Here is a 22,553-nt window from a genome sequence, read left to right on the forward strand (position 1 = left end):
CCCCCTATGATTATTAAAGAAGCTCGTCACCAACCCACCCACCCCCTTAAAGATGCATCCGTCCCGCACTCACCATTTTACAACGAATGGTGGCGCAGCGGTTAACGGCATCGCACATGCACGCCGCTCCTGGCCAGCCGAGTTTTATTTTTGGTCACGGCTATCATCTAGCAGCGGCATCATCCGTACGGACCAGAGTGGGGAAGTATGGTCAACCAATCACCTAATTACCGGCGCGACGTGGGTGTATTCATGCCCTTTGCTGAAGTAGACTAACAAAGGATGAATTTTTTTCGATGCAATTGAGTGAACAAAAAAAATCTTTTTAAATTACGTTCGGCTCTCACAACCTCTGCAACACCGATTTCCCCATCTACACGTGTGTATACATATATATTTTTAAATACATACAATATTAAATTCGCATTGGAGCAAATCTACGTGCCCTCCGATAGCCAAACGAGAGGGTGGCCGACTCCTGGGTAAATCATGCGGGCAGTGAGAGAGAGAGGAGAGGGGTGGCTGACAGCCCCCGGGTCACTCAGCCAGGATACGAACGCATCAGTTGCAGTAAGTATGCACAAAGATAACCACCCCTTCCCCCCCCCCAACCACCCGTATAACCTTCAAAATGCATTTGGGTCAAGTGCTCTGAATGAGCACTTATAAAGGCCGGGCACGGCAAACGCGGGAGTGGTGTGGTCAGAACAACGCCCGAACGCCTTTGTCTCCCCAACGCCGATGTTTACACAACAGGCACTCATTTAAAGCGCCACTGGTATTTGGACGTGAGCGGGAAATCGAACTCGGGTTCACCAGGTTCGTAGGGCAGTGCCGCTAACCACTGAGCCACCGCTCCCCGCATTGTGTGCGCGCGCGCGCGCACAACAGGTGACCGCTGATGATATTGACTCGCATTAGCCGGGAGGGGCTGCCTCCCTTGTCCGCCTGTCTCCAAAGACAAAGACCCCACGTATAGCCTGCACAGACTGTTGGGGCAAGTGCTGTTAGCGAGCACCTATGAAGGCCGGCACAGCGCACGAGGGGACGGATGACCAGCACCACGCCTGACCGCCTTTGTCCCTCCAATGGCAATGTTTTTTTTTTCACACCGCACAAGCTGCTCATTTGAGGCCGAATCGACCTAGGGGAGGCCCAGACCGGGTTTAGATAATCGTCACTGGGTGTTGGCCGTGAGTGGCAATCGAACTCGGGACAGCAGGTTCGGAGCGCAGCGTCGCGCTAACCGCTGCACCACCGCTCCCTTGTCCGCTTGTCTCCACACAGATACAGAGACAGACGCACACAGAGACAGACAGAGACACAGACACACACACAGAGACACACATAGAGACAGACACACCCAGACAGACACAGACACACACAAAGACAAACACAGAGAGACACACAGAGACAGACGACACAGACACACACAGAAATAGACACACAGAGAGACACAGACACAGAGACAGACACAAAGACACACACAGACACAGAGACACACAGACGACACACACACAGACACACAGAGACAGACACACACACAGAGGGGCAGGCGTGAGACGGCGCACAATGGCAAAGCCTCAACGTGCGCAGCGCACATCGCTGTCGACTGACAGCGTCGGCTCAGCGAGAGCGCCGCCTTCATCCACCGCCACCGCCGCTACGACGACGACGCATGTCGAGCGCGCCGCGCACCCGGGATGATGAGCGAGTGGGTTGCGCTGCTGCTGCTGCTGCCGCTGCTGATGATGATGCTGCTGCTGCTGCCGACAACAGACGCCGCCGCTGCTGCTTTGTGGGTGAAACTTGCGGAGGAGGCAAAGCTTTAAATAGCCGGAGCGGAGCTCAGCGACGGCAGTCGGCGGACCCAACACCAACGCCACCACCACCACCAGCAGCAGCAGCAGCACCACAACCGAGACACCACCGTCACCACCGTCACCACCACCCCCCCAGACCACACACCACGCGCGCTCTAAGTTAGAGGCGGGCGGCTGCAGTGCGCGTGCCCGTGCGGTCGGGGGGTGCATCATCCTCATCGGTTGTTGTTGTTGTTTTTTTTGGGGGGGGTGTTTTGTCACTGGCTCGTGCGCTAAACCATGGCGGACGAGCAGGGCACGAGGAAGCTGCTCTCGGCCATGCTGGCCGAGCTGCGCGTCGCCCCCGAGTCGGCCGGCGAAGACGCGGCGCCTCCTCCGCTGCGTCCGCCCTCGTCCAGCCTCGTCCAGTCGGAGGTGGAGGGGGAGACACTGGAGCTCTGCCTGCAGTTCTTCAGCCGCTAGTGAGTGCGCGCACACACAACAATAATAACACACACACAACACACACAACACACACAACAATAATAACACACACACACAACAATAATAACACACAGCAATAATAACACAGACACAACAATAACACACACAACACACACACCATAACACACAACAATAACAATAAGACATACAACAATAACACACACAACAATAACACACACACAACACACACACAATAACAATAACACACACAATAACAATAACACATACACCAACAATAACACACAACAACAACAATAACACACACACAACAATAATAATAATAACACACAGCAATAACACACACAACAATAACACACACAACAATAATAGTAACACACACAATAACAATAACACAATAACAACAATAACACACACACAACAATAATAACACACACACAACAATAACACACACAACAACAATAACACACACACAATAACACACAACAATAACACACACACAATAACACACACAACAACAATAACACACACAACAACAATAACACACATACACAACAACAATAACACACACAACAATAACACACACACAACAATAACACACACACAAGAACAATAACACACACACACAACAACACAATAACACACACAACAACAATAACACACAACAACAACAATAACACACAACAACAATAACACAGCAGCGGAAAACGGAAGCTTGTGTTGCCTCCAGAACGTCGTGATTTTTATTTTATTTTACTTTTATTCATTTCAATTTAATTTTTTTACCTACGTGACTTTACAGAAAAAACATAGGAATAACAATAACACACACACACAACAATAACACAATAACAACAATAACAATGAACCAACCTCTCACTGTTGTAGCCTTAAAGTGCTGTTAGCGAGCACCTATGAAGGTCTGGAAAGGGCGCACGCCCGACCGCCTTTGTCTCCCCAGTGGCGATGTTTAAACACCGCATCAAGTACTCATTGTAGGCGGAGTCGACCTAGGGGAGAGGACCAGGAACGGTGCAGACGATCGTCGCTGGTGTTGGCCGTGAGAGGGAATCGAAGCACGGTTACCGCTACGCTACCGTTCCCCACACCTACAGACACCTACACACACCTACAGACACCTATACACACACCTACACACACACCTACAGACACCTACACACACACCTACACACACACCTACAGACACCTACACACACACCTACACACACACCTACATACACCTACACACACCTACACACACCTACAGACACCTACACACACTACTACACACACCTACAGACACCTACACACACACCTACACACACACCTACACATACACCACTACAGACACACACACCTACACACACCTACAGACACACACACCTACACAGACCTACAGACACCTACACACACACACCTACACACACACATCTACACACACATCTACACACACCTACATACACACCTATAGACACCTACACATACACACACACACCCCTACACACACCTACACGCCTACGAACACATACGAACATATACACACACCTACAGACACCTACACACACCTACGAACACCTAAACCCACACCTACACAGACACCTACACACACACCTACACCTATAGACACCTGTATAGACAGCGGGACACACCTATTCATCGACACGCCTACACGCTGACACCCACGCCCCCAATGACAATGATTCCCCATATCCCCCTCTGTAGCCTGCTACCAGTCTGTAGGGGCAAGTGCTGTTAGCAAGCACCTATGAAGGCCGTTACGGTGCACGAGGGGGTGAGTGGCCAGCACCACGCCAGTCCGCCTTTGTCTCCCCCGTGGCGATGTTTTTATACACCGCACCAGGTACTCATTTGAGGCTGAGTCGACCTAGGGGAGGCCCAGAACCGGTTCAGATGATCGCCACTGGTGTTGTCCGTGAGCGGGCGTCTACGCACACATTGCCACCTACAGACACAACCACAATTCTACACACACGCGTATCCTACACACACACACACACATCTACTCTCACCAAGTAATTGGCACACACTTACACGTGCACACGCACACCCACGTGCACCTCATCACACACGATCAATCATACATTTACACCTAATCACACTCACAGATCAATCATACATACACACCTACCCACGTACCTACACGCCCACCTACACGGAAACGCGCCTACACACACACACGCACGCGCCTACACACGCGCAGACAAAGACCCCCCCCCCCCCCCGTGTAGCCTTAACAGACTGTTGGGGCAAGTGCTGTTAGCGAGCAGCACCATCGCAAGCCAGCCGACACACTTAGTCACATGTACACACAACTGATCAATATTATCCATAATACAGGGTTTTGTTGTTGCTGGGGTTAGATCGCGTTCTAACCACCCCAAAAAAAACCTGTATTATGGATAATATTGGTCACGAAAGCCTACGTGTTAAACTCATCAATTTTACACAATCTCACACGCACACACAAGTACCAACACAGCTAGTCATTAGCACACCCTACACGGAGACACGCACACAGCCAATCACCCACACAATGTGTCGCCTGACAAACACATGTCAAGTAGGCACACCTACAAAGACAAAGACCCCCCCCCCCATAGCCTTAATAGATGGTTAAGTGCTGTTAGCGAGCACCTATTGAAGGCCAACACGGCACACGAGGGGGTGGGTGGCCAGCACCATGCCCGGCCGCCTTTGTATCCCTAGTGGCGATGTTTACACATCGAATCATTTAAGGCTGAGTCAACCTAGGGGATGCCCAGGACTAGTTCAGATAATAGTCACTGGTGTTGGCCGTGAGCGGGAATCGAACCCGTGTCGCCGGGTTCTTAGCGCAACGCGCTATCGCTCCCCACACACACACAGACCCACACACACACAGACACACACAAAGACCCCCACACACACAGACACACACAAAGACCCACACACACACAGACACACAAAGACCCCCACACACACAGACCCACACACAGACCCACACACACACACAGACCCACACACACACAGACCCACACACACACAGACACACACAAAGACCCCCACACACACAGACACACAAAGACCCCCACACACACAGACCCACACACAGACCCACACACACACACAGACCCACACACACACAGACCCACACACACACAGACACACACAAACACCCCCACACACACAGACACACACAAAGACCCCCACACACACAGACACACAAAGACCCCCACACACACAGACCCACACACATACCCACACACAGACCCACACACACAGACCCACACACACAGACACACACAGACTCACACACACAGACCCACACACACAGACCCACACACACAGACCCACACACACAGACCCACACACACAGACCCATACACACAGACCCACACACAGACCTACACACAGACACACACACAGACCCACAGACACACAGACCCACACACAGACACACACACACAAACACACACACAAACACACGCACAGACACACGCACAGACACACAGACACACATATAGACCCACAGACACACACACAGACACACACAGACACACACACAGACACACACACAGACCCACAGACACACAGACCCACACACAGACACACACACACAAACACACACACAAACACACGCACAGACACACGCGCAGACACACAGACACACATATAGACCCACAGACACACACACAGACCCACACACACACAGACCCACACAGACACAAACACACACGCACAGACACACGCACATCCACCCACGCGTACGCCTCATCACCCGCACGCTTCGTCATCTCCGCCCCCGTGCGCGCTGAGTCACGAACCCCTCTCGCGCGCGCGCGCAACCCCCTGCCGCACGTGCGTCCACGCCGCGTCTCGCGCTGTCGTCTCGCTGCCGCTTGATGATGGGGAGCGACTCATTGGATCGCTCGCCCCCCCCCATCCTCCGCCACCACCACCGCCACCCTCGCCCGCCCCCCGCTTACACGGGTCACCAATCTACCTCCGTAACCTAAACCCAGTCAGTCCCCACTCGACCATTGTGTCGTTTGACAAAAGGCAAACGCAGATACGACACTTTGAAAGTGAGCCATCGTCCCTGAAATGGTATCCGATTACAGGCACGCATTTCTTTTTTTTTCTAAATCAACATAAAAGTGGTGTTTGTGATACGGGTGGTATTATATATATTTAAAAAAATGTTCTAGCAATGTCACCGCAGCCCATTATATTCTTGCATTTTCACCACACTCGTTGCGAACACTTCCTTAAAACGCAACATTTATGTCAAGTTGTTTGACGTTTCGGATCAAAGTTCCCTCTTGATGGGATTTCCCGTTTTTAAATGCATCTGTTCATTCCTGATGGCGCAAAACCGCCGCCAACGGAGACCTCGGCGTGTTATGGTTTTGTTAAAATAGCATCCAGAAATGAACGCCTTCCTTGAGAATGAAATGGCGAATTAAATACGAAAAACACAATCGCATTATTCAGCCTGTAACATACTGATCGGGCGAGTGCTATTAGCGAGCACCTATGAATCAGGCCGGAACGGCACACCAGAAAGTAGGTGACCAGCAACCACACCCGGCCGTTAGTGTCTCCCTTATGGCGATGTTTATACACCGCAACAGGTACTCATTTTAGGCTGAGTCGACCTAGGGCAGGCCCTAGGGCCGGTTCAAATAATATAATCGTTACCGATGTTGGGCCTGAGCACGAATGGAACTCGGGTCGTGGAGCTTGATGCCACACACACACACGGCACTTATGAACTTGAAACAGACCGTGTCTGTGTTCAAGGTCACCCACGTGTGCAGGGGAACCAGACCGTTCTGTACGCGTTCACCGCGCGCAGACACGTGTGTGTGTGTACGTGCGCGCGTGTGTACGTGCGCGCGTGTATCTTTTCTTTTTTGTGTGAAGCGGTCGCGTGGCGATTAGCACGCTGCGCTACGAACCCGGCGACTCGAGTTCGATTCCCGCTCACTGCCAAACACCGGTGACGATTATCTGAACCGGTAGTGGGCCTCGCCTAGGTCGACTCAGCCTCAAATGAGTGCCCGGTGCGGTGTGTAAACATCGCTACTGGGGTAACAAAAGGCTCTGGTCACCCATCCCCTCGTGGGCCGTGCCGGCCTTTATAGGTGCTCGCTAACAGCACTTGCCCCAACAGTCTGTTAAAGCTATACAGGGATCTTGGTCTTTTTTTGTGGGAAGCGGTAGCGTGGTGGTTCGCGCACGGCGCTGCGAATTCCTGCGGCCCGGCTTCGATTTCCATGTGGTGTAGTGGTGATTATCTGGACCGGTTCTGGGCCTCCCCTTAGGTCGACTCAACCTTAAATTAGTTCAAAAGCGGCCGGGCGTCATTCTGGCAACACAACCCCCTTAATAGGCGCCCGCTAACAATGCCTGCCCCGACAGCCTGTGTAGGCTACACGGGGATCTTTGTCTTTGTCTGTGAGTTCGTATGGGACGTGTTCCCCCACTCCCCCCCCTCACCCCCCATCATTTATTTAAAAATTCCGATTAAATGGCCACGTGGTATATTCTAAAGTGTGCACTTGTTGCTGTATGCTCAACGTGGCATGTGGTGTTCGCATGCAGTCAATAATAACAATCGATGCGTCACGATGACCGAGAGTAATAATCGATTCATCTTCGATTCATATGAATTGTTAAGCTCGAGACACCACGTGCATGGAATCGCCTAAGGGCACACTGGCAAAGTGGTTTTCTTCCTTTACGAATTTGCTTAACATGCATGTAATGAGTTCACGTGAACTTTCAAGCCACTGGAGGCCGCTACATTCGACGCAATGTTAAACGTGAGAGGTGATTCAATGGAATCGCGACGCCGAATCTCGCTACGAATCGTTGAACGAGGAGGGCGACGTTACACAAGCCCTATCTGTGAAAAAATAAGAACAAGTTTTTACCGTTTCTGGCAATAAAACACGATGGCGTTAAGATGTTCAAACACCAAATAGAAACCTTTTTCGAGGAATCAAGTCTGCATTAACATACACAGAGTATTTGTGGTGAGCATGCAAACACCAGCACGCTCTGGTAGTATTTGCATTGTCTTTGAAACGGATTGGGCGACACCAGAAACAGCCTTCTTGAGGGCCTAGTCTCAACCAGCATCAGGACCAGAGTCGAACGCCAAAAAGTGAACCCCTTACCTACAATGCATTGCTGCACCACGGAGCGCTGTCCATTTCAGCACCCATTCTGCAGGCCGACGCCTCCGTTGCGCGCCGATGAGAAAACGACATCTTCAGATTTTTCGATTTAAAGCTTTCGTGACTGCAGGGATTCATCTTCTTGCTTCTTTCGGTAAAGTCACGTAGAAGGGAAGTAATAAAATAATAAAAATAAAATAATTCTCACGACGTTTTGGCCACAGCTGCTTGCGTTGTGGCCGAAACGTCGTGAGAATTATTTTTGTTTTATTTTTATTATTTTATTACTTCCCTTCTACGTGACTTTACCGAAAGAACCAAGAAGACACCTTCAGAGTTGCGGCCACGCGCACGGCAATCGCCACCTCGGTATGCCGTCGCAATGTCAAGGAGAGGTATTGCAGCGATGTCGCATTGACGCCACTGCAGTGCCACGAAGGCGTGCTTGTGACCCGCAACTTTAGAGTATTTTGTTTCTCATTAGCGTAGCTTCGGGCACCCGGGGAATACGTGGCGTCGGTGCGGCTCTGCAGAGGTTGGGAGCTGTTCGTTCTTGGGTGCATCTTGCCTGAAGCAATTGCGCTGGAACATACCAGTTTGGAAACCTCCTGACGATAAGGCCTCGAGACTCACTGAGCAGTGTGGTCCTGAGACGTTGTCAGGTGTTGCCTCCACTACGGTTTTCGGTATCTGGTGGAAGGGAGCGGTGGTGAGGCGTGGTGGCATTCGCAGCAATGTCCTCTTGACCTTGAGCAAAAAAATAAATGCACACTAATGGCACCATTGATTAATTTCTGAGCTGATATTGTGAGCAGACAGAATGTGGCCACGTTCTATAATTATTTCAACACACGGGATAAACAAATGCTTTGCAGATCTGCACAACTTATCGTTTATTCATGGGGGAAAATGCTAATAATACCATTCAGGGCTGGTGATGCCCAAACGCAAACTATTTCCATTTTTCTTGTTAAATCAGCTGTCTTGCACCAATGAAAACTACGATCAAATCACCCTGACTGCTCATCTCAGAAGCAAGGAATTGAATGCAGGAGATTGACAATTCCAGGGTAGTGCAGGTTTCGGGAATAGAAGTAACATAAAATCAATGGATTCTTAAATCCATGTGCAGAGCTTTGTGTGTTATCCTCTCACTTACGTGGGGTTTCCCAAATGCCACACTAATTGGTGGAATCGGCCAAGCGTCCCAATCCAAGACTCTACTGGAAAAAAAACATTGCTGAGCTTTACAGAGGCTTTCCTGGGTAAAGGCCATCATCATTACGATTTGTTATTTGCAGCCTCGCACACCATGGTGGCTTTGCGCTACAACAAAACAGATGGCTTCTACCATCACCGAGACAAATTAATGTTTAATACCGGGAGACCTTTACGTCTATCACCGCTACTCCAACTCGCGTGACCATAGCCCTCGAATGTTGTGTTTGGGCATACAGCGGATATACGCTGCATCTTTATGAGAACATCAAGGTCATTGAGGTCGAAGCAAACACAAGCACAATGTGGCCTATTGTATATATATATATTTTGTATTAAGTAACCCCCGACTTTTACAATAGAAAATGCGGCTGCATTATTTATTAACGCGAGCTCTACGTTCTCGCAGCGTTTTGAAAGATGACAATAAATAAATGATGCCCCGCTCCCCCTCCCCACCGTAAGTCTGTAACTAAGAACCCGCATTGTCAATTTTGTTGACAATGAGGAAAATCACCTTCCGAGCGTTCGCCAACGCAAACCGCTCGATAGGAATCCACGGCGGGGGCTGGGGGAGGGGGGCGATGACTCAGTGACGTCATTGCGGTGGTGACATTCCTGACGGATTTGAGTCCGATGACGTAATTGCACCCCCTCAAGCCCAACCCCCCCCCCCCCCCTGCCACACAATTGCATCATTGCACCTTCATGAGCGTGCACTGTGTTGCCAATTTGCACGAATAAGTGCTGTTTATTTGACAAGGGCCTTGGCAACATCGAATCGATAGTATGGATAAAAATATATATACGCACCCTTTTAAAACCATCCCGCACACAACGAAGACATACAGACAATTGGGTTTGGCATGAGTGGAAAAGAAATCCATTCGCGTGAATAAAATAAGATATCGTGATGATTCACTGCATCTTAAACGTACGCTTGATGAACAAAAGAAGAGTGCTGTGTAAATGTGTTTCTGGCCGTACGTTGGATTCTTTATTTGGACGATGCATTTACTGTTATTTTTATAAAAACCTATCGATTTTTCCAACCCTTTTTAAGTACAAGAAAAAGCTCCCCCCCCCCTCGCCAGTAATTATTCCATCAAAGAGGCGAATTTGGAAACCCAGTGGGATACAGTATTTACACAACCCCAAATGTATTTTCAAATCGAGTAAATTCATTTAAGGATGCAGTGAATGAGAAAGATAAACATATTTTTTTGGTATTCACACAATTCCTCTGCTGGTTAGAAGCCCGTGTTAAACATCGGTTTGGAATAGCTTGTCAGCTTGTGGAGACTCTGCTTGGATTGTCTGATCGTCAAAGTCTTTCATAATGGATACACTGAGTAGGCCGCATTACCCGTGCCTTGATTGCACCCTCTCATTTATCCTATTCACCTTGTTGATACAAAAAAAGAGGGCTCTTGCCATGTTATTTTTCAACCATTGTTTGCAGAGGTGTGAAGTGAACAGTGATTGTCTGAGAGAGAGAGACTGGTCCGCACAATATCTACATATTCAGCTGATTGTCAGTCGACTGTGTTAGCTCTGGAAGTTGTTTGACCATCGCTTTACCACATTGACCATTACGGATTTGTGAAGGCGAAACCCAGGACTGCTCCAAACACTTCGTTTCTCAGTCGGCTTGTCTTGGTGAGGGTCGTGGCAGCAGTGTGTTGTGTAGGGCGGTCCAGACCTCCCTTTCCCTGGTGACGGACTCTGGCTTTTCCTGGTTCAAATACTTCATATCCTTTTTCAAATATTTTGGTCATGACCGTTTCCTTCACCAATATCTCCTTGCAATGTATGCGCTATCATACTCTGATGGTGCATTGTCTTTGAGTTGTGCGCCTTTTGGCGTCATCTGGTCCAACCCATGTGAGACTAGGCTCTAAGGAAAGCTGTTTCGGGTGTGGACCAATCAACTTCAAGGACAGTGCACATTATCAGAATTATGTTCTTTTGTTTGTATTATGACTGCAGGTATTGCGGTCTATGCAAACATGACTCCTTGTAAAAAGGTGTCAGTTTTGTTGCCAGATAGAAGGGTAAAACCCCAATTATAATATATGTGCGTTGTTGCATCTCTCAACTGAGACAACTGCCATTCCCCGTCCTATGTCTGATGCCTCGCGTCCATTCAGATCGAGGAGTCTTCTTCCCCTTCGCATCTTCCAGTGTTCCCTTCCAGCACCACCCCTTGCAGGCGGTCACTATGCATTAGACATCACTCGCCACTAACGTCAGCTCTGGGCCAGGAATCAAACTGGCCATGTTTATAGTGCGCTAACCACTGCGCCACCATTCCACCCTAAGTCCTCGCCATGTCCGCGTGTCATCTGTAGAGGTGGCCCAGGAATATCAGCACAACTGCCCGAGTCCATGTGAGCTGGGAAACACGGATATTGTTCTTCTTCTGGAGTCAATGTCTCGTGTGATGATAAAAAGCGTAAACATTGACAAAGAGAAGGCAACACAAGGCTGAGAAGGGCATAACGAGGCGTGGGGGAGATGCACGATTGGAATTAAAATTGAGGGACAGAAAGACGAACACATGGATTGGAGGACACACACAAGTTAGACACACACAAGTTAGAGACAGCATATGAATTAAAGTAAGTGGGCTCGGTAGGGGGTACTCTACACCCCAGGGATAAGCAACCAAAAATAACAAGAAGAGACATTTTTTTCTCGAATTGGGTGAATATGAGACGATGGGTCCTCGGTAAACAACCTGACGAAGCAGATTTGCCGACCCCCTGGACTATGGCGGGACCAGCGATGATGGGAGTAGTAGCCAATGGAGGGAATATGCCCGAGAGGACATCTACCGTGGAGATGGAGCGATACAGTCATCTTGCATGCGGGTGCCATGCGCGTTGTCGCATCACGAGACCGTGAGAGGTGACAGGAGCTGTGGGGGAGACTTTAATCCAGTTGCGAGTAGATCACAGGCAGTGAGGATGAAGAAAGAAAATCCTACATTCGAGCATTTGAAAACTATTACGCAATCTAGCCCCAAAAGAAAAACAATGACGTCATTCAGACTTTGTCGAGGATGACGTCTTTCATCTGTGACAAGTGTAAGATTATGGAGTAGGTTAGACGACTGATTAATTATACGTATATCACAAGAGCGCAAACAAGTACCACGAACAGAATAATCATCGTGAGCCAAGATCAATCCACTGTTGAATGAATTCCTCCCGAAGCTGTTAACGCTCCATCTCCACGGTGCACGTGCTCTTTGATCGCGTTCCGTACCTTGGTGGAAACTCGCACCGTTCTCCATTCATCCTCATGCATACGGAAATACAAATATTAATGTGACACCGGTCGTTATAAAATGTGCAGGTGGATTGAGCGTGTATACTTGCATGCATGCATGTGCGAACTGAGTACAGTCACACGCTGTTGTTAAAACATGTGGGTATGCTGAGTGTGCATGTGTTTAAACTTTAAACGTGCAATTTATCGGGTTGCAGAGCCGTGAGCTAAACTCAATGTCGTGTGCTGTGCAATCGGCATATACTGGGAAACGCCCGGTCTATTGCTTGCAAAGTTTCACATCTACAGGACTCTATCTGGCTCACATCGTTGCCCTCTGAATATCCCAACAATTATGGGTAAGAAAATATATCTCGCTGCGATGATGCCTCTCCAAACTCCGGTGTTTCCCTCCACATTTAGAATAAACGTCATGCGTTTAGAGTATTTGGCTGCTACAAATGTCCACGTGATAAGCCACTTCGTTGAGCTATCATCTGTGACCAGGTCGTTTCTGAAAAAGAGCAAAATAGCTCAGAGTGGGCCTTACATGGTAAAATAAAAAAAATAGTTCATTGTTAAAAAATAAATTTCGATTTAAAGCTTTCGTGACTGCAGGGATTCATATTCTTGGTTCTTTCAGTAAAGTCAGGTAAAAGGGAAATAATAAATAGTTTTATTTTTATTATTTCTCTTCTACGTGACTTTACCGAAAGAACCAAAAATATTGTTTCAAAATAGTTTCTAGTTTAGTTTAGTGTTTTCATCGCCGGACATTTCGATAACTCCTAAGCAGTTAAGCCGAGGACACTGGCGCGTAAATTGGCAAACATGTCTTAACCGTGCCCTCTCGTCTCTATGCTTTAGAAATTACGTAGCTGAGTCGATCCCTCGGTGCAGTTCACTGAGGCTTGAAAATGCATCACGCCCTGGCGATGCAATGCGTGGCTCGCTCCAGGTTGAGGAGGCTCCACACTCCACGTTGGGGCTTCCAATCTCACTGGATTATAATAATAATAGTACAATTTGTAACGCGGGCAAATTTGCAGACGTAGTGGCCGCAACTCAGAGGCGCGGAGCCAAGCTCAGAGTCGCTCAAAAGCATGATTGTAGAGGTGAGTTTTTAAGTGTCTCTTGAAGGAGGCGATTGAGGTGATGCTGCGAATGTGCAGAGGGATATCGTTCCAGATGCGTTAGTGGATTAACCGAGTAAGTGGATAGCCGATGGCAGTGGCTTTGCCATCAGTGCTTTCTCGTAGAGCCAACAACCCACAGAGAGATGCGTAAACTCACATCGAGAGCAGTAGACTTCCATAGAGACCGGCAGACTCGCACAGACACCCATAGACTTACATGGGGACCCACAGACACCCGTAGACCCAGACTCACATAGAGACCCATTATCTCGCATATAGACCCATACATTCACCCACATACCCACACACTGAACCATAGTTTCACATACAGACCCAAATGCCTACGTAGATACCCACTGAGAAACGAGAAGCTACTGCCAGTGGTTTCACCATTAGTCCTTTCTCCAGCAGATGGCCGCATGCAGCTCACGCAAATCGTGTGGTAGGAGCCCAGCACTGATGCATAATAATCATCATCAATCATCATCATCACCACCACTACACGTTACCGTTACGTTCCAATCGTCATTTAATCTACTTGCACAGCAAGTCAATGGATTGTCACGAGTGAGGATCACGGTTTTATTCAAGATTCGAAATGTATAATGTTTTTGTTGAGCTTAAAAATCCAGAGCAAAGCACGAATCAAAAGCATCACCTCCACCCCTGATGATTGCGTGTCTACTCGCTAGCGTGAGGATGTTTTTCTTGCATGGATTATCTCGATAAAGAAAGGAAAATAATACCCAAACCGCTCTGTTATGAAAATGTCCCCAAAAATAATTGGGTAAAATTTGTATTCGTTACCATCTAGAGACACAGATGCATCTGCTCCAACATCCTACTTTCCCACCCCATCGTTTAGATTGCACGGATAATTTTCTTTTTGGGTTTAAAAGTAGGAACCTATGCAAATCAATGCAATTTTCTAGTACAGTAAGCTTGAAAGTGCCCAAAACGTCATTATTGAGACAGCGGCATGTGCACTGGAAAGATAAATCATTTCATGTGGACACACTGAGAGAGAGAGAGAGCGTGGGAGGGAGGCAAAGCTGAATTGTCAGGTGCCATCGTACCACTTGAAGGCACGGTCTGTGTTATTTCTACAAGCGGGGTGGCTCGATCCATCTTAGTTGACGGTCTCGCCTCCTGCTGTTCGCTGGGACGAGAGAGGAGCCCGCAGTGCGTGGGTGTTGTGGTTCTCGTTATGGGGAGCGGTGGTGCAGTGGTTCGCGCTACGCTGCGCGACAAACACGGCGACCCGAGTTCGACTCACGGCCAAACACCAGTGACGATTTTCTGAACCGGTTCTGGGCCTCCTCCCCCAGGTCGGCTCAGCCTCAAATGAGTACCTGGTGCGGTGTGTAAAAAAAAACATCGCCATTGGGGGAGACAAAGGCGGTCAGGCGTGGCGCTTGCCACCCACCCCCTCGTGTGCCGTGCCGACCTTCATTGGTGCTACTCCAAGGACGTAGCTATGGAGTCAACATTGGGGGGGACCATTTCCTGCCTAAAATATTAAAAAATTCACTAACACTTGGGATGGAATTTTTTTTTTACAATAATAATATTACATTGCTCTGTTTTTTTATTTTTTACCATTTCTTGTTTCATTGTATGTAATGTTTGAGATTATGGATTAATAAATTACAACCATAACCACAATCATATAAACAGAAATCTATGCATTGATTTATATGAAGACAAGTCCAGATATTGTGGCCAAGGTTTAGCAAATTGTTGTTTTTATTTACATAGCATAGGAATTATGATTACCTTTTTATATTTTTATAGCAATATATTGAGGGGGACATTTACAGCATATTTGAATATTGCCCCAAAAGTCTGTTACGGGCTATGCAGCGGGATTCCTGTCTTGTGGTTCTGCATTTTTCCTCGTGGAGCGTCAAGTGAGTGTGAACGGGCTATCGGAGGGCATGTCAGTCAGTCTCTTTTCTCGCTTCGTCAAAAACGCTGAGAACATTTGCGTAGCATCTTTTAGGTCACATTTACAACGAGTATTTATGTTTTCTTTGCTCGTATTTTAAATAAACATTTAAACAACCACATGGTAGCACAGCTGGTTGCATTGTGCCCAGATCACTACCTTTGAATGCAGCTAACCCAGAAAACATGCAATGTTGGTTGACACTTCGATTTAAAGCTTTCGTGACTGCAGGGATTCATCTTCTTGTTTCTTTCGGTAAAGTCACGTAGAAGGGAGGTAATAAAATATTAAAAATAAAACATAATGAAATCATTCTCACGACGTTTCGGCCACAACGCAAGCAGACGTCCTCATCTGATTAATTATTGTATTACTTCCCTTCTACGTGACTTTACCGAAAGAACCAAGAAGTTGTTTGACATTGTTGGCCCAAAATATTGGCTCAACGTTCTCTGCTCGACTGGGTATGGAGGATGATTCACGCTGCCTACGCTGATGTGTTGTGTGGCTGCTCTGGTTATGGAAAACTTCAGGTGAATCACAGGCTATGCGCTCAAGGCAGTTGCTTTAGGGGCCGTCCATAAATGACGTCACGCACCTAGGGGGGGGGGGTCAGAAATTTGTGACGATGTGTGACGGGGGGGGGGTTGAGACGTGACGTCGCATCAAAATGCGCAACTTTAAATAAATATAGACAACACGTTCTACTTAATTAAATTGACTTTTTAATAAATGTTTTCTCCTACAACATCAGAGTGCAGCGCCACATTAAATACGCACTACAATGACAATAGTTTAAAGCGATTTGAAGCATGTTTTATTTTGGGGGGGGGAGGGCAGAGCTTTGTGACGTCATATTTGAGGGGGGGGGGGGTCTGACTTTTTGTGACGCCGTGTGACGAAGGGGGGGAGGGGGGAGAGTCAAAAATCGTCCAAAATCGCGTGATGTCATTTATGGACGGCCCCTTAGCGGTGGGGTGGCAGCGTCGTGGATTATCACACCGCACCACAGACGATCACACTGGCTGAACGTCAGTGGCGCGCTCACTAGGATGGCGAAGTATGGTCAAAACGTGGTGTGTGCCATCGTGAATGTGAAGTAGGAGTTATCACATTCAAGTGATAATGCATCAGTAGATTGATCATGGCCAATGATGATCAATAAAGAAAGTTCTTCGGGTAATTATAATAAACACATTCCTCCTGCGGAGGGAGCTGGTAGGAACGTTGGGTTGCTCGGTCAATGGCCTGCAGGGTCAACGGCAGCGTGGTGTATTCCGAAAATATGGCCGACTGTGAGGGCGGGCACAAGCCGGCGTGAGTTGGTTAAACGTTGAGTTTTATAAGGGCACCACGGGGTGACCAGCCCCTCCCCACCCAGCCCCACCCCTCCCACCCCCCACCCAGCCCCACCCTCCCCACCCAGCCCCTCCCCACCCTCCCCACCCAGCCCCTCCCCACCCTCCCCTCTCTACCCGGCCCCACCCCTCCCATTTTTGGATGCACGACGGACGGACGGACACAATAATCCCCTGTGGGCTGGTGGAACCAGGTGGTTCCTACCAGTATTATTTTTTAACTGGTAACACGTCACTGCGCAGTAGTTGCTCACTCTCGAAAATAGAATCGGGATATGTCTTTATACCGGAGGAATCCGATGAGCGATAAGGCTCTTTTCACACAGATGTCACAACAGACAGTACAACAACACGGCTGGAGCGCAAAGTACAAGATAGGAAAAAAATCACCCAGCACACAAACAAATGGAACTAAACCATCCCCATCCTACCAGACAAAGCCCACTGAGGTGTTCACTTGTTAGAGAGAGAGGGAACGACGGGAAAGCAGCTAGCGCCATATCCCCCCCCCCCCACAAGCTCTGCGGTCCTCTATATATGAAGATGTTCTCGGTCAGTTAATGACGAGTGTTTACACGTGGGAGGAAAAGCCAAGCACCCACCAGAGAAACCCGACGCGTGCGAGGGAGCAACACTCGATTCCATACAGATGGGACAGACGATATCAGTCGCAATGTTAGTCCCCATATTGGTGCAGGTGCCAAACATCAGACCTGTGAAGTGTGTCTTTGCTGTTATGGTGGCGTCATGTAACGGGTTGCCTGGCCAATATCACCACATAGACGAGCAGATTTTAGACTTTTTGTTGTCAAATTATGCGTGAACAATGACTTGCGTGCATTGCACAAGGAAACAAATGGATGCTAAATGTTTATTTTGTGGCATAGTGCTTATTTGCGTGTTTCTGAGAACGGCAAATGGTTGCTTTATTAGCTGTGTTTATAGATCTGTGGGCATTTGGTTTGCAGGTTAAACCATTTAGCACGCGGTTTGATATTTAATGACATGTAAAGTCCATAAAAAATATATGAAAAATGGTGATGATCAATGCATTACAGTGCTTGGTGAATGGATCAACGACGTCATGGAAATCCTCGTTACGATCCAGAGTGCTGGGAATTGTATTGTGCTGTCGATAAATAAACATTCCTCCACCTCGGTGATTTAATGAATCGTCATGATTCTGGGTAACGAGTTGATACCAGTAATCGAAACAAACTTGTCCCATTGTTGGTGCGTGTGACATCCAAAGTGGTGCACTAAATATACAGGAAGTTAAACATGATTTGACGTGGAGCTGGGCTGATTATTTAAATAATCGATTACTCTACCAATTATCCATTCTATTTCTAAAACAATAGTTGGAGGGGGGATACATTCTCGCCTCTGCTCCCACGCTGTGCCGCTGGATGGGAGGTGATGGGCGGGGCTCGGTGACATAATTTGCATAATCAGACTCGTCGTGTGTGTGGGGCGTGGCTTGGTGAAGGGGTTTCCAGCCTTCACTTTGTTAGGGAGGGGGGGAGGGCACCCCAGTACTTTAATCAATCACAAAAAGTAGACCATTTGCAACTTTTAGTTGAAAAGCAACTTAATCAGTCGGCACTGCTCTAATTTGATGCCAGTGTGAGAAAGGAGTTCCATCCCGACTAAGTCTTGGACTTTATTCAAAATCTTTATTTAGGCTGGAGGAATCCGATGAGCTATGAAGCTTTTTTTCACAGATGTATTCTGTCTGCAGCACAGCACTAACACATCAGGCAATTACTCCGTTTAGGTGCAGTCCCGAACTCTTTATCTCCACTCCTTTGTTCCTCTTCCCCATCCTGTCTGGAACTTTCCCCGACTCTCCACCAATCCCCCTTCAATTCTCCTCACCGTCTCCCAACCGACACCTCATTTGCATATTTTTCCCGGGCTTTTTTTCAAATTACCCTGACGACCAATCAGACTTGAACGATTCTCACATCTTCCAATCAGATCGCGCGCCTTACGTCGACTCCTCCCCCCCATCACACGCTCCTGGCCAATGAGAATCGAGCGCGTTATTTGAACTCGCGAGCCGTTAGACCCGATGGGTGGGAAAATATTTAATTATTAAATCGCTTTTTTCCCGCGCTTTTTTCAAATTACCCTGACGACCAATCAGACTTGAACGATTCTCACGTCTTCCAATCAGATCGCGCGCCCTGCGTTGGCTCCTCCCCCCCGTGACAGCTCCTGGCCAATGAGAATCGAGCGAGTTATTTGATTATAATAATGGTTCAACTTCGCGGCGTCCCTCATACACGCACCATAAACGTTCGCGTTTATTTTAATCAATTTATTCGACGAATGAATCAATCGATCAATTCAACGAGGATGATGGAAAGGTGCCTTGCGGTTTCCAGGCAGACGACGAAGCTACGAATTGGCCACGTTCTGTTTACGTGACAAACCTTACTAATTGGTTGTGTCGGGTGGTGGCGGGTTTTACGACACATTTATATATTTACGCGATCTAACCCCAAAAAAAAACTCTATCCTGGATAATATTGATCGCGAGAGCTTACTAAGTGTTAAACAAATGCACTGCATTTTTACTTTTGCCTCACGTTTGACGTGATGCCGCTAGAAACATTTGGTGATCGATCCAACTTAAAGCTTTCCCATATCGATAGCTTCTTGTGCCTGGAGATCTCTATATAATTATCATCATAATTGTAACCGTCTTTTATCCAACAGTGCGGTATTTATACGCTAAAGTACATGGTGACGCACACAGGCTTATAACGATTAGCCCGTGTGTGTGTGTGCAGGGCAAGGCCGCCTAATCGATTATCATTGTTACCATCAACACCGTCGATGGGTGATATCCATACACCCCGTATTGATGAAGACATCATGACTATATGTTGATGGTAAGGCGACTGTAAATACATGTAATTAACGTAGTCCCCAGCCAAACATCTCGTGTTTGGCAAGAGCGAGTGGTGATTAATGTCGCGGATTTTTTAAACATTTTTTTTTCAATCTACCCACGATATTATAAAGTATGCATGTGGCATACACCAAAAATAATGGGCCACATCTGAATAAACACATCATTTAGTTTAGTTTGTTGTGGGTTAGCCCCCCACCACGACTCCCATCACCACCAACAACAACCACTAACCCTGCTACCAAACCCACTTGTCTAAACAAGAGGCACAACAAGGTTGTTTGTGTTCATTATTAAGGCCCGATTAAGATGTTGTGGGCTACAGGTACTGTGATGCGCCCAGTAATATTTTCAAAAGGAAAACAAAGTTCAATAAAAACATATTTTTACAAGGCTAACAACAAATAAAATTCAGCATTCAAAAAATGAAATAACTTTCCACTTCATCTCTGGATGCCCTCTGGCTGGCAGAGGCCCATGGGCTGCAAACCCCTCAAGCCCCCCGTGTCTTAATCCGGCCCTGTTCATAATACAGGTTTTTAAAAATCCTTTATATTAAGTTCGCTTGCTTGCTTGCTTGCGTGCTTGCTTGCTTACGACCGTGCAAATCTTTCGGTCGTTTTTTAACCCACTTCCCGTGATCCAATCGAGCTGACATTTTGCACACAGACTCGTTGTGCGAGACAATTAATGTTCGTGAAAATTTTTTTCCAAAATTGTACACTGTTTAGGGAAAACAAATTCAATATTTAATTACCAATTGCTTAATACTGGCAGACAATCATCTGACCCATAGGTGGCAGCCATCTCAAGCCAGAGGACGAGAAGACTCTAGCCGCCACGCATATAAAGGATTTATAGTGAAAAACGGGTTATACTTATTTGGGGGTTAGATCGCGTAAATATATAAAAGTGTCGTTAAACCCGCCACCACCCGACACAGCCAATTAGTAAGGTTCGTCACGTAACCAGACCACGGCAATTCGTTACTAGTACAGCACCACCGGTGTGTTGGAGAGCAAAGCCACAACATGCGAAGTTGCCATCTCCCTGTCCCGATGGCTTCATCGCTGAACTGCGGACTTTTATGAGCACTCGAGTCAAAGGGCGCTGGGCCATGTGCCCCTGAGAAGGGGTCTTCTAAAGCCGCATTAAGATAGGCAGTGGACAAGCTTATATCGTATTGGTGGCAAATAAGCAAAAGCGTAGGATCCCAAGTAATCCCATGGGGGGGGGGGGGGGGAGGGCCTGAATCGTGAAAGAAATATTGGTGAAGCAAAATGTCAGCTCGACTTCAAATCATAATAAGCATACAAAAGTTAATTAAAATGACAAAAAGCGTATTCAATATATGTATCCCTGTTGTGTCTAAATGCATATTTTCTCTCTCATCTACATCTCTCGTTTCACTACATCTCTGTTTCATGTCTATCTCCGCGCTCATCTCCCTCATCTCACTACATTTTTTCTTCTCACTACATTCTCTCTTCTCTTATCTATTTTATCATCTCACTCGGGAGTTTATGAATTGAAAGTGGGGGTTCGGGCAAATGTAATCTCTGCCTAGGACCCCCCGTGGACCTGTACCACCAGATAGTCTTCCTCCACGTGCAGACGTGAGCGAGACTCCGGCTTGCGTTTATAACCCACGTTGTGCTTTGGCTGCTAAAACGTTGCATTGGCAACTATCCTGACGGTCTTCTCGAAGTAAGCACCGCCTCAGGTTGAACAACTTTAGTGCCACAAATGTCCTCCTTGGCCCGATGAAAGTGCAATATTTCATCGTTCCAACTCGTTTAAACAAAACAAAAACCACCACCATTTACCGTTACTGGTCGTATAAAGACATCTGCCACTACTTAAATTGTATCACCACAGGATGGGACTGACGAGCAAAATAATCTGTCCCGGGCTCTCTCACGCACGCAAGCACCCTCCTTCCACACTGGAGGTGACTTCGTAAGAGATTCGGGGGGGGCCAGTAACAATCTGCCGGCATTGCTAAAGATCGTGGCTTTTCACTCTGGGCAGCAAGCCCATGATTTAAAAAAAAAGTGTTCAAGTGGAGTCAGTGGACGGTCTTGGACCTGTCACTAATGACTACACGATTATAACAATCACATTCAAACTTTTTTTTACATATTTCTTTCTCAGCCATCCTCCCAAACGCCTTCCACTCTTTGCGATCTCTTCCCAGTGCGCTTTTACATATCGTCTCTTTTTGTTCACTCAATTTGGCTAAACGGCCGCT

General features: G+C 47.6%; 1 protein-coding gene across 1 annotated transcript in view; it reads left to right on the forward strand.

Moving 5' to 3' along the window:
- Positions 1-868: 868 nt before the first annotated feature.
- The window catches only part of LOC133348727 (protein phosphatase 1E-like), a 77,746-nt gene continuing 56,061 nt past the window's right edge, over positions 869-22,553 (forward strand). The window contains exon 1 of the mRNA XM_061561663.1: positions 869-2,284. Coding sequence (XP_061417647.1) covers positions 2,103-2,284 — 182 coding nt within the window. The 5' untranslated portion in view covers positions 869-2,102. The remainder of the gene's footprint in view (positions 2,285-22,553) is intronic.

Source organism: Lethenteron reissneri, chromosome 28, assembly GCF_015708825.2.
Source record: "Lethenteron reissneri isolate LAM-NWPU_2019-01 chromosome 28, ASM1570882v1, whole genome shotgun sequence".
Classification (NCBI taxonomy): domain Eukaryota; kingdom Metazoa; phylum Chordata; class Hyperoartia; order Petromyzontiformes; family Petromyzontidae; genus Lethenteron; species Lethenteron reissneri.